We start from the raw sequence: 22,527 nt of genomic DNA on the forward strand, positions 1-22,527 counted from the left end.
AAAAATGAAAGACTGGGGCTGTTCTGCTCACTTCTTGGGCCCCATACGGTCTTTATATACAGATACCTCTATACAAATTTGATTAAACCGGGAAGATTTATTGACAACAAAGATACCGACCCTTCGTGGCTTAAAACAAGGGCGCTCATTGGTGGTGGAACTGTAGCTCGTTTATCTCACGACTTAAAAGAAGCGATGGCGGAAGAAGATTTCCCCCCCCCTCCCCGAAACTAAAATGGTATGCCGGTGGGGTGGATGCTATATGCCGCCGATCTCATCATCCTAGATTAAATCCCAATGGGTTTGCAAAGAAATTGAATCATCGAAATTTCATATAACAAAAGAAGAAAATAACACAATAAACGCTTCAAAATAGGTGTTTTGGAGCTTGAAGGCCTGAAAGAGAAAAGAAAACAGAAGTTCAAATGCCAGCATGGAACGAACAAATAGATCCGGTTAGAAGTATGCAATATTTCAGAATTGACATAAAACACTGCGCATAGTTGAACTAAGATCTAAGATCAAAAGTGTAGCCACGCAAGGGGCAGTAATCCACAAATGAATTTGTAAATTTCTCATTGCTTCCTGTAGTAAAATTGTACAGAAAGAAAGTAATTCCTATCCTGTCCTGTGCAGTGGAAGCATGCTTATGCTTTCCTTGGGTAGCCTGGAGCATTGCAGAAGGTATCTTTTGGAAGAGAATCGTGAGACTCCCGAGATGTGTCCCGGTACCAATTATAAGACATGAACTAGGTGTAACATCTATCTATGCAGTCACATTATGGAAATCTCGATCCTTATTCCGAAAGTTGACTTTAAAGCACCAGCCAATTCAATTTAAAATTCTTCAACGCACTGATGGTCTTGCTGAGGAGTGGGTGCAAGATCTCTGGTCTACAAAATGTCTGGCAATTTTGGATGAAGCAGACAAAGTTACAGATGTTATTAACAAATCCAGATACAGCTAAGAAAGAACAATGGTATTGCATCTGGATAAAAACAGATGGCGATAGCACAGTACAAACTTTACGATTATCTGAGTAAAGACATTAAAGCCATTAATATACTCCCAAGATATTTGATTACATTTCCAAGCCATCACCATCATAGCCTTTTCATGCGCATTAGAATGAACTTACTACCAACTAATCAAGTTCTCAATTCAAGAAAGCAAAGTACTGACCGAATGGATATCTGCAGATTGTACCAAATCTCAGGAGAAAACCTAAAACATCTGTCTCTTCTGTCCTGACCTGAGCTCTTTAAGAACCAAATATCTATTATAAATGAGGCTCCAACAAGAAGTATTAAAGATTGATGGAAATACACGTGTCGGGGTGAAAACTACAAAGCAATCTTTGCTTTAACACTTTTCTTGGATGAAGTATTTAAACAGTCTTATTGCTGGAACATGAATGACATGTTAACAAATGCTTCCCTGCCAGTTTGTTTGATGTCTTTTTTATGCTATCTGTTAATTTCTTTTATCCTTAATTTTTTTAGTTCACACTTGGTTTCTTCCCCCCTTTCTTTGTTCCTTGTACTTTTCTTTTTGCATTTTTGAAAACATTTTTGCCTTGATGATGGAATATGGACAAAATAATTTTTATACTGAAATTCGGTTTTAAGTTTTTTACCTTTTCTACGATAATTGTGAATTGGCAAATGTTTGAAATAAACCAAGTGCCTAAATAAATACATCCAACAATAAATTAATAAATCTAACAAAAGAAGTATTTTCCAAGCATTTCCCTTGGATGTAGAGGGTGGTTCCCTTCCCCTGTATTTTTAGACGGAATGGCAAATGTGTCTCTTTCAAACAACAGTTTGAGTCTTTAAATTGGATTCAGAAAGTTAAAATCTTTCTTGGGTGCTTTGTACTGGATTTCACAAAAGGGTTTTATAACATTCAGCTCATGCTTGGTTTCTTTATACTTATACTTTATACCTCTTAAACTGCCTTCACAAGTATGCAGCATGCCGTTTTTCAAGCGCTTCCCCCACGCAGGCCTGCCACAATTGTCAATATGGTCGGTGGCAAGCGTAAAATGTAGGAAATATATATCATAAGCCTGCCTGCCCATCTGCTGCAACTCGGGACACTATGGCGTCCTGCTTTACAGGACAACCATAGCAACAGGACACATTCATTATCCCGAGTCATCATTTCCGCATCACATGCGGCAATAGGAACCGCTACCCGGAGCGTCATTTCCATGAAGACTGTGTAAGTAGCATGCATTCCACCGCGAGCTAACTCTTAACGCTTGGAAGAGATGTGAGCAACGAGAAAGCCGAGACGCGGCAACTCCTACTTCCATGGACTTATGGCAAGTTGTTTTCTCGGTCACAATGTCCGCTAATTACTAATCTCAATCGTACCAGAGGGAACATCCAAATCGAGCCGTGCTGCCCCACTGTTATGGACAGCAAGTGTCCCTTATAAAAGCACGAGATCTGGCAATCCAGAGGTAAATAGTACCAACATAAAATGGTTCTTAATTACCCTCCTATACATTTGTCCACTCTAAAAGCTAGTACCCTTAAATGAATTATTAATATTTGAAATACATGGTAATCTAATGCTGTTTTACCTCTGTGGAGAACTAGATATACCACAGCTTTCTGTTCTTCTTACAGGAACAGCAAGCATGAAATTTAACATCAACCTGAGCCAAACTGGTTAATCGTGAGCGATTCTCAGGTAACTACTCAGGTGAATTATATGAACAGTCACAACTTAACACAATCCAATTGAAGAGATTTTAGCCTGCCCATTTCGACACATTCATACATACATGCATTGATTTATGTTTTTTAGACATGGCTGAGCTCGCCACCTACCTCGCTGTCTATTTAGAGGTGTTACCACATCAGTTTCACCTATGACGCTTGACCCCACCAGATTTAGCCACGGTTCTCTAGACTCACAGCTAACAGTTTCTAATAAAGACCCAAAGTTTTACAAGATACCTTTGAGGTTCTTTACTCTTCCTCCAACAAGTCACATACAATGTTTGCATTTATAGGCTACATCTGAGGGTGCCAATCCATGGGCAATCTATATGCCGGGCACACACACAAGTCTATACAATGCTGGAACTATAGAAGGTTTTGTCTCCAAGGAGCTTTGTGTCCCTCCATCCGGATGCGATCCGACACTTGGGATCCAAGTTTCCAGCAAGTAAAATAAGAGCCGGGCACTTTGAGTTTCAATTTGTTTCAATATTGCTTAGTAATCACACGCTCTTATTGAGAGGATCCTCCCTTACTGTTACTCATATATTCCCGACACAAGGTCTCCAAATTGATGCCCTGATGAAGGCGGTTCCATCGAGTTCAATGACCGCCGAAACGTGAAGAGTTTGGTTTGACATCAAACACCACGTAGGCAAAGATATCTTTTACCAACAGACCCAGATGCAGACTTAATATAGCCACAAGATAAAAGAGGATAACTTGGAAAATCCTCAAACCACCAGTATCTACTGTATAAATTGGAACAGTCCTGTCTATTGTTACAATTGAAAGACATGTTACCTTTAGAACAGGAAATGGTTTCCCAGTGATACTTGGCCGTTTGACAAGTTTTTTGATCAGTGTAAATAATTAGACAAATAGATGTTTCATGTTGCATGTTTCACAGTCTTTTGCTAGTGAATCAGAGTTGTGATAATTTGTTTAGCTTGGTTTGAGAAACTGCACCTAGTTGTAACATTGTAATGTTGTTTTCTTTTTGTATTGTCTCTTTTTAAAAAAAACATTTTCTATTTACTATTTACAATATAAGTCAATTAAAAAACGATATGATTTTCCATTTGACATTTTCTTTTTTTTCTTTTTTTGCTTTGGTGGACTCTTCAGGACCCCTGGTGTACTCTCCTGCCAGGTACTTTCCCACAATTTTAAAGGTTGTATTCAGTTCCAAACTGCCTGGTGTATTTGGTTGCCATGCCTCCTTAGATTCCCTGGATTACTCCCCTGCCAGGTATTAAGCCACAATGTCTTACAACTTTCTATACTTTTGGTGTATTGCCTAGTATGCTCCCCTGCCAGGAATCCTCCTCTGGAGTCCTAAAGATCACATGGCATACTTCTCTGCCAGGTATCTTCCTTACCCTCCCAAATGTCAACTGCCTGGTGTACTTCTTTCACCAGTACTTCTCTCAATGTCACTGTCCTTTAAGTATGCCACAGTTTTATCACTTCACTGTGTTTCCATTTGCTTGCTTAAGGTAATACTTGTTCCAGTTTTCCCCACATTGACATCTCATGCATGGGGACTCCAAGGTTTGTCGTTGCACTTTTGTTGTTGCACTTTATCTGGTCAGTATTCAAATGTTCTAAATTCATTTACTTGTGTGCAAGCCTGTTGGTACGCTCTGGGGTCCCCAATGCCTCTGGGTAGACCGCCATATCTACGAGAGCTCCTCTGATGCTACCAGACCTTCAAAAGGTGCCAGCTGCGTCTCTCCTTCGTTCCCGCCATGCCGGTATGTGATTGACATGTTTGCGAGCTGCCGCATAGAAGTGGCTGTTCTCTCAACTTCTTTCGGCACAGTCCTCTCCCATTACGCTTTCTCTTGGAGTGTGGATGCCATTTCTAAATGCCTTGCGCGCTTCTGGTTTAGCCAAACAACTAGTCTGTGCAATCGACTGTGTTCCTCCCGATATGCATCAACTTCTCCCTCCTCTTCTTCCTCTCAGTACTTGGGGCTTTATGGGAGTGTAAATCGCTAGAGTTTATGGGATTGCTAAAATAAGTTTGTTTAGGAGTTATACTTGGAAAAACACAAGGAACAGGAGATGTTATGCGTCTGTGGTGTATATAGGAGGTATGAAGAGGATTTTGACTAGAATGGCAGGATGCCTTCAGAGGTTTGGGTGTCATAGGATGTTCAGAAGAAAGGGGGGAATATTGCGTCTCTTCCAATGGTGTCACCACCGCCCCCCAGCCGTCATCTCCTCCTATATGATCCTCCCTCATATTAACACTCACTGGTTCAAGATCAGGTAATGGCTGCCGTCCCCTGGCCACATGGGAGGCGGCCGGAGCGCGGGAATTAGTGATGACTTCACAGGATTCATCACAAAACACTGCCGGTCGCAACAAACCCAGTGGGACCCTGCAGCACCTGAGCTGACGGCACTGTCGCCTCAGCCACAGGCGCAGAGGACAGAGCGCCAGCACCTCCGTAAAGATGTCCAACATCTTCAGGCGTAAGGTCTCCCATTTCTCTGACGTGGAGGACTGGGAGTTGGGGGTACCTGCGTCAGATGTTCTGGGAACTCCCTGGAGAGGTGGCTGTATTTCTTCAAAGAAGTCTAATGTCTAATGTCGGTACAAAGACTCACTCGAGGAGCGGGACCTCTTCTGGTGCTGCTGCTGCTGCTTCTTCTCCGTTTCCGTTTGCTTAACAGCCTGGTCCTCGGAGCGTTGTCCTGCACCATGCGACCTTGACCAAGACCACGAAGCTTCACCCTTTGACTTGTGGATGAAGGCAAAGACCTTTGCCGCCCGCTCCCAGAGGGCCTTCGGGTGCAGGGACTGGCATGGCCCACAATCCTGGGTGTCAAGGTCCTGCCAAAGCAATACAAACAAGTCTTGTGTGGATCCAACACCGACATTTGCCGGCCACAGTCCCTGCACTGCATGAAGCTCAAGGCCTGGGAGGGAGTAGGCCAAGTACGTTTAAGAAAAAGCTTGCCAAGCATGTTTTCCGATTAGCGAACAGAGTGCGGAGGGAAAGGGAACGGAGAACACAGGGCACGTCCATGCGTTGAAAGCAGCTGACACAGAGCCAGAACAGCTGCACTGGTGTAGGCGTATCATAGATGAGGAATCAGTGAGAGAAAAGAATTCATTAGAGATAAAGGATAACCATCATACTGTGCCAGCTTCCTCAAGCCAGCATATTTCTCTTAGTCTCCTCCCAGGCCACAACCCTCACCACCAGAGAATGCGCAATTCAAATGTGGAGCGAAGATACAACCAGAAACAAATTTACAAGAAAACATAAAACAAGCCAACAAAACCTAATCAAGCCAATCTGTCCAAAGAATCCAACCCACTTACAACCTCACCTCTAAAACACCTCGCTCAACGCGCTCACCAACTCTCAGTCACAAAACATGGCTAAAATAAATACCTCAGCCCAGCACAACTTAGTCAAAACTCTACACAGCTCCTACCAACTGCTAATACCCACACATAATGCATAAACCCCTTGCCCTGTCAATTCTCCCATCTATATACACCATTAAACAACACAAACCACCTACAGAACTCACCCACACAGACGCAAGTTGCTCATGGCTCCTCCAGCACCAACAGTTCTGGACAATGTCTTGCATTTTCCCCTCTAATACCCTAACAACTCTCTCCACCTTTTTTCTCTTTCAGTTCCACAAGAGCACCTGTAGACCATGAAAATGAAAGCAGAACGCAGTACATATCCCAGTAACATAACAATGAACCACCTTGAACTTACCAGCGTAGGCTCATGTGGGGAAAGGTTTCAATACTTCTACGTATGTGTGAAACGTGTTCATCTGTAAGAGAAGTGAAAATCTTTAGCAAGTATAAAAACATTGTTCAGCATTTTAATAAAAAAGAAGTGCATTGTCCTTCTAGTAAAACCCATAGGCTAGCCTTGTAAGGATATTTTTATTTATAGACTGAGAAACTGAGATCACATTCACAGGCAAGAAGGTTCAATTCATCAGTTCCTTTCCTGGGCATTAAGCATACAAGTAGTAACATGGCTCAAATCACCTAATGGTAGCCTTGCATGTCGTGGTGATGGGATACCTGCACCCACAGACTACCTGATGCATTTATTAGTCGTTTAGCGGCCAATCGTAATTGTCTGCTCCCAACCTGCTGAGCCTGTCCGTCTCCAGGTTGGCTTCCCCGGGAGGTGGACTGCTGTGAGGTATATGTTGTTTTCCAGGGCCCACTCCCACATGCAGATTGCCAGTCTGCTCAGAGGAGGGGATGTGGTGCCTCCCTGCTTGTTGACGTAGCACATGCTGGTCTAGTTGTCTGTCTGGATGAGGACAACCTTGCCCCTGAGAAGCGGTAGGAATGCTCTGAGCGCTAGGCAAATGACATTCAGCTCTAACCAATTGATGTGGCATTCCTGCTCCTGTTGAGTCCAGGTGCCGTGGACAGAGAGATCATCCAGGGTGGCTCCCCAGCTCTCAAGTGAGGAGTCTGTGGTGATGGTGGCCTGCAGGGAGGGCAGCCGAAAGGGCTGGCCAGTCCGTAGGTTGCAGTCCCTGGACCACCATGTTAGGTCCGGGTGAAGATATGGAGGAATGTTGATCATCTCGGATTGGGAGCCCTGCTTCTGGTTCCATGAGGCTACGAAGTAAAGCTGAATCCTTCTCATCCTCAATCTCGCGTGTGGAATGGCTAATAGGACCGCCTCCAAGAGACCCAGGAGATGCTGGTACCACTATGCCGAGGTCTCCGCTCTGCAGAGGAAGGAGGAGGGGGCCCTCTTGATGGTCGAGATCTTGCCCGCCGAAGGAAAAACCTTCTCGGAGCACATGTCCCAGATGAGGCCCAAGAATGTCAGAGTGAGTGGGCTGCAGCTGCGACTTCTTGAGATTGAGCGAGAAGCCCAGATTGTGTAGTGTGTTCATAAGGGCATGGGAAGAGTGGTGAACCGCTTCTGGAGATGTAGCCCTGACGAGCCAGTCATCGATGTATGGGTAGATGTGGAAGCCCTGCGTTCTCAGGAGGGCAGCCACCGTATTCATTAGCCTGGTAAAGACCCTGGGGGTCGAGTAGACGCCAAAAGCAAGGACCTTGTATTGAGAATGGTAGCCCATGATTCTAAACCGTAGGAAAGAACGATGGGGCTGCCAAATCGGGACGTGTAGGTATGCATCCTTCAGATCCAGGGCGTACATCCAGTCTCCCTTGCACAATCTCTCCACTATAAAAGCTGGCGTAACTATCTTGAATTTCTGTAGGGGTAAGGAGAGGTTGAGGGTGGAAAGGTCCATCACAACTCTCAGACCAAACTGGTGGTTCTTCTCAATGGCGAAAATCTTGGAGTAAATGCCCAAGCCTCGCTGGGAGGCTGGGACTTCCTCCACTGCCTGGCTCTCTACGAGCAACCGGATCTTCACCAGAAGAGTTGCTGTCCCAACCTGAGGGCGAGGAGGGAGGAGAGGCTGGGATGGAATGGGTAGGTGGTACCCCGTGGATACTACAGAGATGATCCAGGGGTCCTCGAAGTTCTGGCGCCAGAAATGTGCATGGAGAGCAGGCTTCCCCCCACTGGAGACATGTGGGCCCGAAGGGCCGTGTCATGCCTTCTTTCCCTCGAAGGCTGTCACGGAAGAGGGGGACTGGAAAAAGCCCTTACCCCTCCCCCTTTTGTTGCTTGCACTGGTTCTGAGACGGCGAGCGGTCCGGCTGCCTGGATCTCCGTTCCTGGAAGCCGCGGAACCCTCTATACGTACACCCCCTGTCCTGTCGGAGCGCTACTGTGACTGGGTGTACGACTTGGGCGTGGTCTTTGTCAAGGTGGATAAAGACTTGGCCGTTTGTGAGCTGTTTTTCTTCTTGTCCAGCTCTTCGTACGTGGTTGAGTGGAAGAGGCCCCCCCCCCAGAACGGTAGATCTAATATGCGTTCCTGGATGTCCGGGTTGAATTTCGTCGCCCGGAGCCAGGCTGTCCTTCTCATGTCCATGGCGATACAGATGGCACTGCCAGAGTTGTCAATATGGGCCACGGTGGATTGCATGTGGTCCTGCGCCACCAGCTTGGCCTTAGCCAGCCCTGCCTTAAAATGTGATTGGCTCTGCATAGGGAGTTCCGGGAGGAAGTCTGCAATTTCCCGCCATAACCTTTGGTTAGCGGCCGCCAGCATGGCATCAGTGTTGGCCTGACGAAGATGCAAGGACACGTTGCAATAGAGTTTCTTCCTGTACGCCTCCAAGATCTTATCCTCCTTGCCTAGCAGCGCCGCAGAGGAGGCGGCTGAGGTTTGGAGTATAGTGATGCTGCAACGATCACAGAGGAGTGTGGCTGAGGATGGTCCGAGAGCAAGAGTGTATCCCCCTCCACCTGCCTGTACTTGGCATCCAGTGTTAGGGAGAATTCTCTGTATAGGCTAATTTCCCAAACCTAGTGAGTCCCCCAGCAGCTTTGCTGGATTTTTGGGGTTTATTTTTTTCTCCTGCTTTTAGGCATGATTTGAGACTGTCCTTTGACTTTATAATGTGTTTTATGGGCTATGGGGTCTTTTACTCCATAGGGTTTCATGTGTTTTTGTTAAGTGTGTTACACAGCACCTTCAGTGCAGTAACACAGGGGTGTCATAGTGACCCCCAAACATAGACTGCATACCCTGGGACTGACTACTGTCTCCCAGGGCATGTAAAGTCACCATTGACTTTACTTGTCTTAAATTGTGAACAGAACCAGTACAAACCATAATATTGTGGAAGTACTGGTAGGGGTAATTAGATTGCCCCTGGGTCTGTTTTTCGAGGGGGCACTGTGCAGTCCCCCCTCGTCGAGTTTCTGGCTGGTGGCAGTGGTCACCACGCGAAATATTCCACCGGAATATTTCCCATGGGATTTTCCCATTCATTTTAAACGCACCACTTTTTTGGTGCAATGTTAAAGATACCGCTGGGTTATTTAATATTTATTCCCCGGTTGGGTCTTTTTGCCAGGACTCAGTTTTAAAATGGCGTTTGTGTTCGCCTCTGTAACTCCAACCCAAGTCGAGCCCTTTGTTCCACTTTTGGCAGGCTTCTGCACAGAAGCCTCCAAAAGTGGTGCCACTCTGTCTGGGTCTACAGGATGTGTGGGAGGGGGGAAATAGGCACCCTGGACTGAGTTGCCTCGGCAACTCAAGTCGCACTCTTGTGTGATTGGCCCAGTGGTGAGCCGCCCGGCTCACCACTTCGCATGTTTGAGTGACAGCTAGGACTGGTGAATGGGGGTTTTCTGCATAAAAGCAGGGCTTTGGGGACTGGAACTTTGGAAGTCGCCACAGGACCTAAAGAATCCGAAGAGGGAGAAGCTGAGCCAACCTGCAACGACGACACCACTGGTGGAGCCCTGCTGAACCGCCTCACCACTTCCCAACGACAGAGAAGATCTTCATCCTGGAGAGTCTTCTTCCTTTGAACTGGTGGGGTTAACCAGTTCGCCCTCTTTTCGCCTTCCTGGATCGTCTCGTGGTCGAATCGCCCGTGCCAAGCACCCCGGCGGCCGGATAGCCACGCTTCACCACTACCGCGAATAAAAGGGTAGTACCTTTTAACCGGGAAACTCTGCGGCTGGTTTCTTCCCTGGCAGTGCAACGATCTCCAGCTTTCCTCCACGTCGAGATCTTCTTTTCCCCTGGACCAAGCACCGACTTGCACCTGCTGCCAGGAACAACTGTCCCCGCTGGACCTTTCTCACCATTTCAGTTACTGTGTCCCGCCTGGTCTCCCTTGCAGCAGACTGTTCAAGGTGTCCCGTAAATCCTTGACTCTCTATTCTGGGGTGACCTGGGACCTGTTAACTAACTTTTCTGAACTGATCCAACTCCTTTTGAACTATCTGCAAAGATTTTTAAAGTGTACTTCAACTGTGTGATCTTGGGCACATTCCGCCTTGCTCTCTCCAACAGTGGGTCTGGCCTATGAACTTTCTTGCTCTACAGTAGACTCTGCCTTTCCTGACTTGCTGTGGTTATTTTAAAAGTGCTGGTATTGTGTGCTTTCCTAATTCTGCTTTTTCCCTCCCTTTTTAAATAATTATTGGAGTGCCATCTTGGTTAAGCGCTCACCCCTGTATTGATAATAAGTGGTGTTCTTTTCCTAAGACTTGTCGAATAATTAATCAGGGAGGTGTATATATTTCTAGTAACTTTGTTTGAACTTGCTTGACATATTAGTGCCAGTGTATTTTTACAAGTGTGTTTTTAAATAAATAATTATATACTTTTATACCCAAGCTCTGGTCAGTGTTTGCTTGTGCTACTGTATTTTTGTACCTAATGTGTATACTCTATATACTGCCTAACTCTTCTTGAAAGAAGTCTGACTGCTCAGCCACAGCTACCAGGTAAATCTGGGTGGTGCAGACTGCTACCAATAGGGTTTACTGCCAACACCTGTAGTCCTAAGCCTTTTGCAGTGGTCCCTAAGGGAACTGCACAGGTTTCTGCCTAACATCCAGGCGTCGATTGACCGGCTGGACAGAGTGGGGCTTGACCCAACCCTTCTTGGCCAGGGAGACTACATTGGTTTGCAGTGGAATCCCAATTTTGGATAGAGGGCCGTCACGTGAGGACTTCAGCCAGAACCCCCTCTGCTGGCTGCTCAACGTTGGGTTGGGGTAGGCCCAGGTACTCCGCCAGCCATGCAAGACGTTTGTGGAAGGCCCTGATTGAGGATGGCATGTCCGGATCCTCCTCCTCATACATATCCGGCAGATCAGGAGGATCTTACGGAGGTGGAGGAGTAGCCGGAGTCGGAGGCTGGGGTACAGGGACCGCAGCCAGAGGCTGAGGAGGAAGTGGAGGCTGGTACGGAACCGCCTGAGGAATCGGCTGGGGAGCCAGAGGGAGCGGCTGCCCCGGGATCGGGGGCACTGGCAGAGGTGCTTGTGGTACTGCTAGTATTGTAGGGAGGACTTCCCTGATGGCGTCCTTGAGGATAACCACCAATTCGAGGTGACTTCATGAGCCCGAGGAACCTCTCAAAGAACCCCTCTTCAATGGCTAGAGAAGTAGTAGGCGGTACGGACAGGGTAGCCGGGAGCTGCTGGAGCCGCTGAATACCCTTCCCGTATGGACGCAGTGGGAAGCTGCCCAGCGCATAAGGAGGATAGGCTGTAGGCCACATACCTGGTCGAGGCCAGTTCCACCTTGACATTCGTACTTTGCCGAACTCCTGGATGGCTTTGGACGGGTGCATCTGTCTGGCGCAGTGGCCAGCTTGTCGAGCTGCCTGCCACGTGCCTGCGACGTGTTGCTGGGCTCGCAGGGCCCAGCCTCATCCAAGACTCTTGCGTGTGGATCACAAGGCCTATGCTGCTCCTCGGGCCTAGGCCCGGTAGGTGTGACACCCTCGACCCGGGGGTCGGTAGAGCTGCATTTAGGCACCCCTCAGATGTATTGCCGGTACTAGGGAGTAGGCCCCTCGGCCATATTGCGGGTACAATGGTGGAGCCCATCGGATGATAATCCGGTACAAGAACCTTCTGGTCCCTCAACACTGCCACCGGGAGGATCCAAGGACCCCTCGGCCCGAAGCTGCAGCACCTTCGGTGTATGTGCTGTTACAAGGACCTGAATGGTCCCTTCCGCGCGGGAGAGTCCTTGGGAAGGAGTTTCCTTTGCAGGGTGCGATGGAAAATAGCTGCCCTACCTTGGGCCTGGTTCGTTGTTTCACAACGTTATTGAGGTCCTCTGAAGGTGACTTCTGGAAAGTCTCCCTCCACCTGGCTAGTCTGTTCTTCAGCGATTTCGATGGCCGAAGCCAAACCCATGCGTGCTGGTGAATTCAGCCAGTTTCCATTGTCGTGGAAAAGGGGACTGGGGTGTGGCGCCGGAGGGCAGAGTCAGGGCAGCGCATGCTCCCTGGGCTGCATCCCGTGCACCTCTAAATTTAAAGGAGAAGAAGGTTTTTTCTGGTGAAAGAGGTTCCGTCTGTATGGAGGAAAGGGGACAGGACGTAAGAGTACAGCAGTGCTCACAGACGTTGCCATCACAGTCCTTACACTTTTTCCAATAATATTTATAGTGGGACAGGTGATCATGTATATCTATTGACAGTCAAAAGGTTTTGGCCATCTTTGAATGGACAACGTAAAGCTGTATTTCTTTTTCAATATATCAACAGTCCGCACAACGCATATCCCAAAATAAATGTGTTATTTGTTCCTTCATAACAATAAAAGCATATATTGTTGTTACATTGAAGGTTTTCCAGAATAGAATCAATTAAAAAAACATTTAAAAAGCACATGGGTTTCACACTGAGTTAAATAGCAATAACAAATATTGAATTCATATTTTGAATACAATTCATTGGTTTGTCTCCCACATAGGTACCCGGATAGTTAGCAAATGCATGTAAATGCAAACCTTTTTCCCTTATAATGACCATCAATTATAATGGCACATAGCTTTCTTAGCTCTATATATAAAAGCATGTTCAGGTCTCATTCAAATTACAGAAAGTATTTAATGGCAAATAAAATAGTGAATAGGGAAGGAAAGCTGACAATTAACAGGTATAAAATAGACACATCAAATGAAATAAAAGCAAAAATAAGATATGGGATGGATCTACAACAGATAATGTTCAGATATATACTTAGGTGTGTTAACCTTTAAGTAAAGAGAAATAAGATCACATTTACAAAGGGAAAGCCACGCTCTGAAAAATAAGGGTAATGGAAGATGATGGGATACCTACATTAACTAGATAGACCCATAAACAGCTATCAAGCAATGAAGAGATACACTAGCTACAAAAAGCCAACAGTAGACATTGAAAAAATCACAAAGTACGCCTCTCACGCATACTGGGACCTGTTGGATAGTTTATATTAATTCTCAATCATTTTTAATTCCATCCGTTGAAGAACACATTTCCAACTACCACCTATTTTGCTAATCTTTGCTATTTCTGGCCCAAAACAATGAAACACGCTGGTATCGACATGCTGTTTTAGAAACAGAAAGCAATTGTTGCTGTTTGATCAGACATGCACCTGTAGCTCAACGTTCATTTTTATTCACATTTTATTATTTTCACACCACCAAAAGGAGAAGGAACACCATAACAAAAGCATGAATAAAGACAACACTCTAACTCCCATCCTGTTCCAAAAAGCAGCCACCCCCCGCTAACCTCTTACTGCCCCCCGATGCAGCCCATTGCTAGTCAGTAACTCCATTCATGAAAAGGGAAGGGCCAGAAACCATCTGTCTAGGGAGACACCATCCCACAGTTCAACAGCCGCTTTTCCCACAACAAGGCAAAAAATAAGCAGTGTCACATAGCAATTTGCTATGCAATTCTGTAGGTTTGCTAATTAAATTGCCACTTGTGTAGCAAAGCTAGCTATTTAAGTTTCCCTGTTCAATGAAAACAGCTCACCCTGAATTCCTCTCTTGCCCTCAAGGCTTTCTCCGCCCTCTTTTCTCTGTTCACGGCAAGATCAAATGGGCTAATGGACAGAGTGCAGCAGTACTCATCTGCTTCACTCTTAAGTGCCAAAGGCCTATGTGGGAGTGCTAAGCAGGATTTTGTTATTTTTCAAATAATTGCAAACCAGAAGTAATCGGGATAATACTTTAATGAAGCTAACTATATCCTGTCTGACATAGACCGAGATGCGTTAACTTTATTTATTTTGTAAGTCAGTCATGTAATTCCATTCCTAAAAATGTAAGTTGTTACATAATGCAGAATTACAATATTGCTACTGTACACTGCATTGTCTCCATGCTTTACAGTAAAGGTTAGTGTATCTAAATCTCATAGTGTCAACTATTTTTCATCTTGTTGGGGGAAGATGCATCATGAAAATGTAGATGCAGTCAAATACTTTTGATGGCAAACCTAGTTCTGTGACCTGCTCGTTGCATTCATCTGTGAAACCCATATTCCACCAATAAGCTGATCCCCCAAATTCCTTGACATTCTATTGTATCACTCTGCTGCTTTATACCAGCTAGCCTGAAAGTGAAATGGCCACAAACTATAATTTTCCACCTAGTTTGCTGAGTTCTCTTCCTGCTATGCAATCCACCCTGCTTAGTCTTTTACTTTGTTTCCTCTTACAATATACGAAGCTAACTTCAAAGTAGTGATCAATAGTTCGAGCCAGTCTGTACATCTACAGATCTACTGCAATAACGCACACTGTTCGCCCCCAGAGCTCGCTTTGCTCTATGATTATGATTGCATTATACATTAGCACCTGCTGGAGAGATGACCAAACTGTTTTCATGTTCTTTTTTTTTTTTTAATACCCATTTATTTGTGTCCTTTCATGCAGCAAACCTTTTACATACTCAGTCAGGGATTGCAAAGTCTATTCACCCAGTGTCACGCCACTTACCTGTAGACCGGGATGCTCTGCGCCAGTTAGGCTTTCTCCCTCTTGGCGGATCTATCCCCGCTTCCGCACTTGGGGATCCGCCATTCGGAGGGCGTCAGGGGTCCGTATTGACTTGCCTCTGCGCATGCGCGGGCGACCACGGTCATGGTTCCGCGCATGCACAGTAGACTGGGCCCTCACCACTACCAGGGCTTGCTTTCCAAGCCTCGTTTTGGGCTCGTCAGCACCCGGCAACAAGACAGCTTGCGTCTCAAGCCTCTCGGGTGCTGGCGGCCCATAAAAGGAGTAGAAATCGGAAGCAAGTCGCGTCTCAACGCGGTTTGCTTCAGATCTGGTTGCTCGCTCACCCGGCTTTTGAGCCTTGTTCCTGTTTATGGTCCTGTGTCCCTGCATTTGCCGGACCTTTGTCTTGCTCCTGCTTTCCTTGTGGGTCTTCTGGTTCCCTTCCTTACCTGGCCTTCCCCTCTGGGCTGCCCTCCTTCCTGCAGTTTTGAGTGTCATGTTTTTGAGCTGCCTTCCCTTGGGTTGCTCCCTGTTACTGTTCTGTTGATCCACTTCCCTCTAGCAGCCTGTTCCCCTTCCCTGGGTCAGTTCCACATCCTCCTGCCTGAGCTCTCTTCCCTGCTCAGTTCTGAGCCCTTCTGGAACTTGGTTGTTCGCCTCAGTTTGGCCTGACTTCTTATCATCTGCTACCTTGCCTGCATCTGCCTTCAACTCATTTTGGTCAGCCTTGGATCAACGCCAGTCTTTTCCTGCCAGGTTCCTTTGGTCAGCATCGGATCATCAGCCATTCTCTGCATCAGCTTCATTGCTTCCCGGACTTGCTCTTCAAAAGAACCATCTTCTGGTTATCTCCATCAGTTGAAGGACTACAGAACATTCGCCTCTCCTGCCAGTGCTTGCACTGTCCTGACGTCACGCAAATCAGGAGAGAGCGCCCTGTGACGTTGGGAGTCGGTCCATCTTCCACCCAGAATCACTCCTGGGTTGGGGAAAGGCCGGTATCCCGCGTCATACGCTCGTCTGCAAACAGTTGTCAGTCTGGCTGCTACACCAAGACCCGCAACGAAACCAACAGGTACGCAACACTCCCGTGATACTCACCTTAACACCCACTCACATAGTCGAGTAAATTCAATGAAGGGCGAGTACCATTTGCAGGGAATGTTTGACACTAAGTTAACATTTACCTTGTTGGAGTAAATGTCAAATACAAGTTTCACTATGCATGGCTAGCCTTTGGGTAGCAGCAGTGTGCCAAACAAAGTGGGTTTGTATAATTTGCACCATTTTACTGAAAGCGCATTTCAATTTTTTGTCAACCATTGCCATGGGTCGAGTGCATTTCTCTTAGATCAAATAGGTAAACTTAGTTACTCAAACTGCTGGTCTAGTGGAATTTTAAAGAAGTTGCAAGCCATGACTCATCTCACTAATGTCTTACTTTAGCAGTACCTTACATGATGTATTGTTGATACTTTTCCATCTTGGGAACAAATAACTTCTAGTGACAAACATATCAGTACAGCATTGCTAATCAAATGGGCTTGTTTGCTAATCAAAAAGTTCTTGATTAGCAAACCTGCTAATACATTTTTGAAAATTACTTTATGCCATGATCATCATAGGACCGCTAGAGGTCATAACCCACTCCAGGCCATCTCCATCCCTCCTACCCCTCCCAATGTCCGTGAATTGCTGGAGTGATCCTTTTAGTTACACAAGTGTTATTTGCCCTCTTGACCCACTCTATTCTCCCGGGCAATGATACACTCTTCCTTTGCACAGTCAAACATGCTCTGGCCACCAACAACAGTGTGCCAAATTAGATAAACCCTGGTATTGCCCCTCAATCTCCTCCAGGCCAAACACCACAAGTAACAGTGTCCATTCCCGGGAAACACCATCTATCTCCTTTATCCATCCAAGCACTTCCTCCCAATAAACCTGAACCTAAGCACACCCAAACCACATGTGCCAATAATCTGCGCACACACCACAGTCATGCAAACAGAGCGGACTCACTCAAGAAACATTTATTTTTTATGTTTATTTTTAAAATTTTATATGGTTTATTACAAACCTTTTTTAATACCGTTTTACATTAATGCAGAATTTCTAATTTCTTTCAGCTTATAGTACAGTCCAGATGATCACACTGTTTTCTGCCGTTCCTGACCATTCTTTAAAAGAACCCACACTCACTTGAGCTTACACACAATTACATATTGTTTTTTTCAGAAGAAGAAAACGATAGGAAGACAGAAAACAAGAAAAGCAACAAAAAAAAATACTGAATTGCTGTTTACAGTTCCTCGTCCAACGTTTGAAAGCGAGACAGGAAGTCTCCTATGAAAGACGTCAGAGCTAAGGTTAGGTACCTGTCTGTCTCAACAAACATTTGCTGCCACCAATTACGGCACTTAACGTTGGACTCTTCATTATCAAGCTTCCTAAATGCCTCGTTCGCTCATGACGGATTGCCGAGCAAAATAACGTGAGATGTTTTAGCGTTTCTTCGTTGGAGTTACAAAGCCTACAGTGATCAATAGATTTTTTGTTCTCTGTCCATGTACTTGTTCTTTATTTTGAACAAGTTTAATCAGAACTTCATGTAGGTTCTTCTACGTGGTAAGTCCAGAAACATTTTCCAGTAATTCATTGAAGGCTCTTTTGTCATAAAGAACACTTATTATTATGCAATGGACTCTTCTTTGTTCACAGGTCATGCACCAGTCACGTCTCCATAGCACTTTTTGGGCATGCTCAGGATTTGTTTGTAAAGTGTCTATGCTGATGTCAGGTTCTTACATTATATATCCACACCGGTTTGCCCATAGCGCAAGCACCGAGTTCTCATTAACTGCTCCTGGGTTTTGAAAGATCTTAAATTGTAGAGGAGTTTCCTTCATGGTCATTTTCCGGTACAGGGAGAGCATGTTCCAGCATACACGGGCCTTGATAGATATTAAACTCAGTTCATGGCGAATGCAAGCTGTAGGCGTTCCACTAGGTAGGCTCACAACTCTCAACCAAAAGATGTTTGAGAGAGCTCCATAGTTCCTGTGGGCATCCCAATGCGCATTCAGCACCAAAGAGTAATGCAGGGACCGCCTTTTGTTTATAAAAGGCCAAGACAGGCAGCAAAGAATATTTATTGTATCTTTTGTTTAGTGCTGCTGCCTGAACTGCCAATTGATGACAATATATTCTGGTCCCTTCAACCCACGGGGTGTCGTTTATGTTGGAATTAATTTACATACCCAAGTACTGCGTGTTCATTGTGTTGTTCAGAGAAGTTTTATCCAAGTGCCAACGAAAGTGTGGCTACTGGTGCGGTCTAATGCCACTCAGATTTTCAAGTACCAGTATTTCTGATTTTGAGATATTGATACACATACCATTAACTCTCACATATTGCCCCAATGCATTCAATTTTCTTTGAGGCCAATTGGAGTGGAGTCTAACACTATCAGGTAGTCAGCATAAAGAAGACGACTTATGTGAGATCCATTTAGTTTAGGCGAAAAAGATACAGTACTTTCAATGGTCTGGTCAATATCAGAGATGAACAGGTTGAAAATAATGGAAGCTATGGGGCATCCCTGTTTTACTCCACACTGTGTTTGAATGGGATCAGAAAGTTTGCCGCAGAGATCCAATCCGATTCTTATTTCCATATTTGTGTGAAGTTCTTTTATTGCCAAAAAGAGACTTGCAGGACATTTCCACTTAATCATTTTTTACCATACTATTTCCAGATCAATGCTATCAAAAGCATGTGATAGATCAATTATGGCACGATAGATCTTAGTTCTTGTTCTTATAGCATCCATTTTCAAGATTAATTAAGAGATTTAGACTGCACCCAACTCCCGTGACAAATCCTATTCGTCTCTGGTCAAGATGCTGACTGATGGTACTCAAAGCTTGGCGCTTGCTCTGTAATAGAGTGGCGTAAATCATAATCAATGCATCCAAAAGGGCAATTGGGCGATAGTCTTTTGGATTTGCCCCATTTCCCTTTTTAAATACTGGTACAATAATTGCACTTTTCCAGGATGCAGGCATCGGACACACACTTGTAATATTCTTGAAAAGAGAATGACAGAATTCAGGCCAGGCCTGTGGATTTTCTTTTAGTATAAAGTTGGTTAAACCGTCTGGGCCAGGGGCACGAGACATGCTTATTCTGTTAATGGTTTACGGGATTTCGGATCTCTCAAATGTCAGGCCTCATGTATCTAATACGGGAAATGAAGGATCCACAAAGTTCCCCTTCTTCTTGTAGAGCTGGTTGTAATGGCTCATCCAGTCCTTCTCAGTCACAATGTTTGTTTGAAGTGTGGTTTGAGAACCCTCTTGTTCGTTGATCAGAGTCCAAAACATACGTGTGTTCTTATTTCTCATTTTTGAAAACATGAATTCTGCGTCATATTGCAACATAATACATCTGTGTGATTTAAGCCAACTTTTGTATGACTGTTTTATCACTTTGTATTTTTATTTGTATATTTATAACGCGCAAACCATCAGGCCCGGAGGCATCAGGGCGCAAATTGTACAGAGTTGCAGTAAGATACAGACAAAAATTACATTACAGAATTTACAGTAACAGCATATTAACCGTCTTTCTAATTACATATATTACATAAATTACAGTGCCACTAGGATTAACAGAGGATATACCCTAGGGTGTACAGAAATAGTAACAGAGGTAGCTGGCCAGCAATAGTATCAGAGGAAGCGGGCCAGAGTATGTAAGACAGAGATGCAGAGCATAACTTATTGCTGGTCAAAGAGCCAAGATTTGGTTTTGGTCTTTAAGGTGTTGAAGGAATCTTCAGCTCTGATAGTAGCAGGGAGGGTGTTCCATAGTTTGGAGGCTAAGACAGGGAAGCTGGTGCCCCCCGCTTTTTGAAGCTTAAACCTGGGGATCGATAGACAATGAGTCTGGGCAGTTCTTAGTGGTCGGGCGGTAGAGTGGCAAGATAGCCGACTGCAGAGGTAGATCGGGGCTTTGTTGGCCAGGCATTTGTGCGTGAGGGCAAGTGTTTTTAAAGAAATTCTCTGCTTGACAGGTAACCACTTTAGGTTGGTTCTGGATTCTGAAATGTGGTGGTTGCGGGGGATGTTCAAGGCCGCACGAATGGCATTATTCTGGGTAGTTTGGAGTTTGTTCAGGTTCTCTTGGCTGGTACCCAAGTAAAGAGCACTGCAATAATCAATTTTTGCCATAATGAGGGTTCTAGCTAGTGTGACACTGTTGGGGGTGGTAAGAAACGGTCTGCAGGCTGAAATACGTTTGCACGTGTAAGCAGAGGCAGACCTGACTGCATTTATTTTAAAACATTAATTCTGCGTCATGTTGCAACATAATACATCTGTGTGATTTAAGCCAACTTTTGTATGACTGTTTTATCACTTTGATATTGACTGCATCTTGAATTGTATGCGTTTTCCCACATGCTCTGATGTCAGATCGCATCTTGCGTTTTTGTATCATTACATCAAGATCAAATGCATGTTTAGCGCTGAATACGTGGTTTTTCAAACCCTGCTTCTTGTCCATAAAGCTCACAAGTAAGTGTTGATATTCCAATTGGCCGTGCTCGTTCTGATAAGCATTGTTGATGGTTTTAACATCATGTTGGGTCAATCTAAGTCTAATTCTGCTTGATTCAACCGCTATTTCGTGCTTCCATGAACGATCAAAGTCGTTCTGTAGGCCGGACATGCATAGTAGTACCAGATTGTGATCACTTTCATGTTTTGGGACTACATGTAGAGATTTAACTCACACATGTAATGCTTCTGAAACAAAAAAATAATCTAGCGTTGACTCATGTGACAGTCTCTTCCAAGTTGCATTAGCTGGTATGTCGCCTGTGGTGTTACCATTTCGGATTTGTATATTTCTCAATTCCATCTCGGAGCACCATTGCTCAGCTGCATTCAGACTGGTCGAATTTCCATGTCGTGATTTATTGATTAACCCTAGGCAGTTGATATTTAGATCTCCACATTTTGATATGTGGAGATCTAAATATGTGGAGAGCTAATTCCATCTCAAAAATTTGATCTATTATGGTTGTCATTTTATCGACAAAGGGCGATATGCCAGTTGCTTTATGCTGCCAATAGATGTTAATGACATGGTGACCATCTTTTTCTGTCTTTTTTGCACTTTCGGCAACCAAAAGTATTTTTTGGATGTAAGGTGAGATGTTGTGCACTTCCTGAATTTTGTAGCCAGAATTCTTTTAAACCCGCCATGGGCCTACACAGGGCATTTTTAATTGCGGGATTTAATGCAATTTCAAATCCTTCTATTGGTGGACACTCCACAAGCCAGGTTTCTTGCAGGCACGCTATATGCAAGTTTTCCATCCAATTTGATTGAAACAGATGTGAGAAGCCACAGGTGTTCCAACATCCGAACTGGATGAATTTGTTCGGTTCTGGTTCTGGTGTTTGGTCCTGATCAGCTAAAGCTTTAGAAATCCAACTCCAATCATTAGAATCCCCTCTTGTTGTAGTCGGACAGGATGGTACAGAGTCTCCTCTAAGTGTCGACGCCCCCATGTACAAAGATTATCTTAATAGGTTCCATGATTTGGGTCACTGGGGGGTTTCTTATTACATCTTGTTGAGGCGTTTTATTTCTTACACCAGATTCTCTGACAACTTACAACGCTCTCCGGTTGAAAGTATTCCAAGCCTTTCCACGTTGCCGCTTGATTTTGAATTCTGTCTGGGACAATTTTTGCACCAGGGTTAAGTTGTTTGGCTTCAAGATCTCGATGATTTTGAATTTCTGTAATATCAAAGCCCATTGATATTATGGTTGGTGCAGCCTCTAGTATGTTGTTACAAATTATTCTAGAATCAATATGAAGCTTCACTGCATAATTTTGGTCCTCCTTGAAGAATTCCACGATTTTTATATCATTCGTGTTAATCATTCGCAGACTCGGCACGTAGTGTAGTAGTTGTAGAACATTGTTACGATTGAGAGACAAGTCATCTTCAATGGCTTCAATGCACTCTAAACAAACAATACTTGGAGTTTAGATGTTTACTAATGTTTTGCTTATCACTTTTGTTTTCAAATTGTGGATTTTTTCGGCCCAGGCCATGAGGGACACCCTCCTGGGTTTTAATGTTATTTTTGTTCTTCGCATTTCCGTCTTGAGCATTTTTTTGAGAGTACATGAGTTTTTCACTACCAACACTATGCGGTTTTTCAAGAATTTTAGACATCTGGGAGGTGGAATGTACTAGCGTGCATACTCTTGATAGTTTAGTGATTGGAATAGGTGGCAAGACGGGAAGAGCAACAATTATGGTTGCTTCGCCATTAGCAGTTTTTACCTCTTGATCCGCCTCTGCATCAGCAGTTTCCTCATCTTCAAAAGTAGATAGA

The 22,527-nt window shown here is 44.8% G+C and overlaps 1 protein-coding gene across 9 annotated transcripts in view; it reads right to left on the minus strand.

The window, feature by feature from the left end:
* Positions 1 to 22,527, minus strand: part of WIZ (WIZ zinc finger) — a 1,545,343-nt gene that overhangs the window by 904,154 nt on the left and 618,662 nt on the right. For all 9 annotated transcript variants that reach the window (XM_069603913.1, XM_069603914.1, XM_069603910.1 and 6 more), the window contains exon 3: positions 6,492 to 6,552. In XM_069603913.1, coding sequence (XP_069460014.1) covers positions 6,492 to 6,552 — 61 coding nt within the window. The remainder of the gene's footprint in view (positions 1 to 6,491; positions 6,553 to 22,527) is intronic.

The sequence above is a fragment of the Ambystoma mexicanum genome, chromosome 3q (genome assembly GCF_040938575.1).
Source record: "Ambystoma mexicanum isolate Mex_15411 chromosome 3q, UKY_AmexF1_1, whole genome shotgun sequence".
NCBI classification, from domain to species: Eukaryota; Metazoa; Chordata; class Amphibia; order Caudata; family Ambystomatidae; genus Ambystoma; species Ambystoma mexicanum.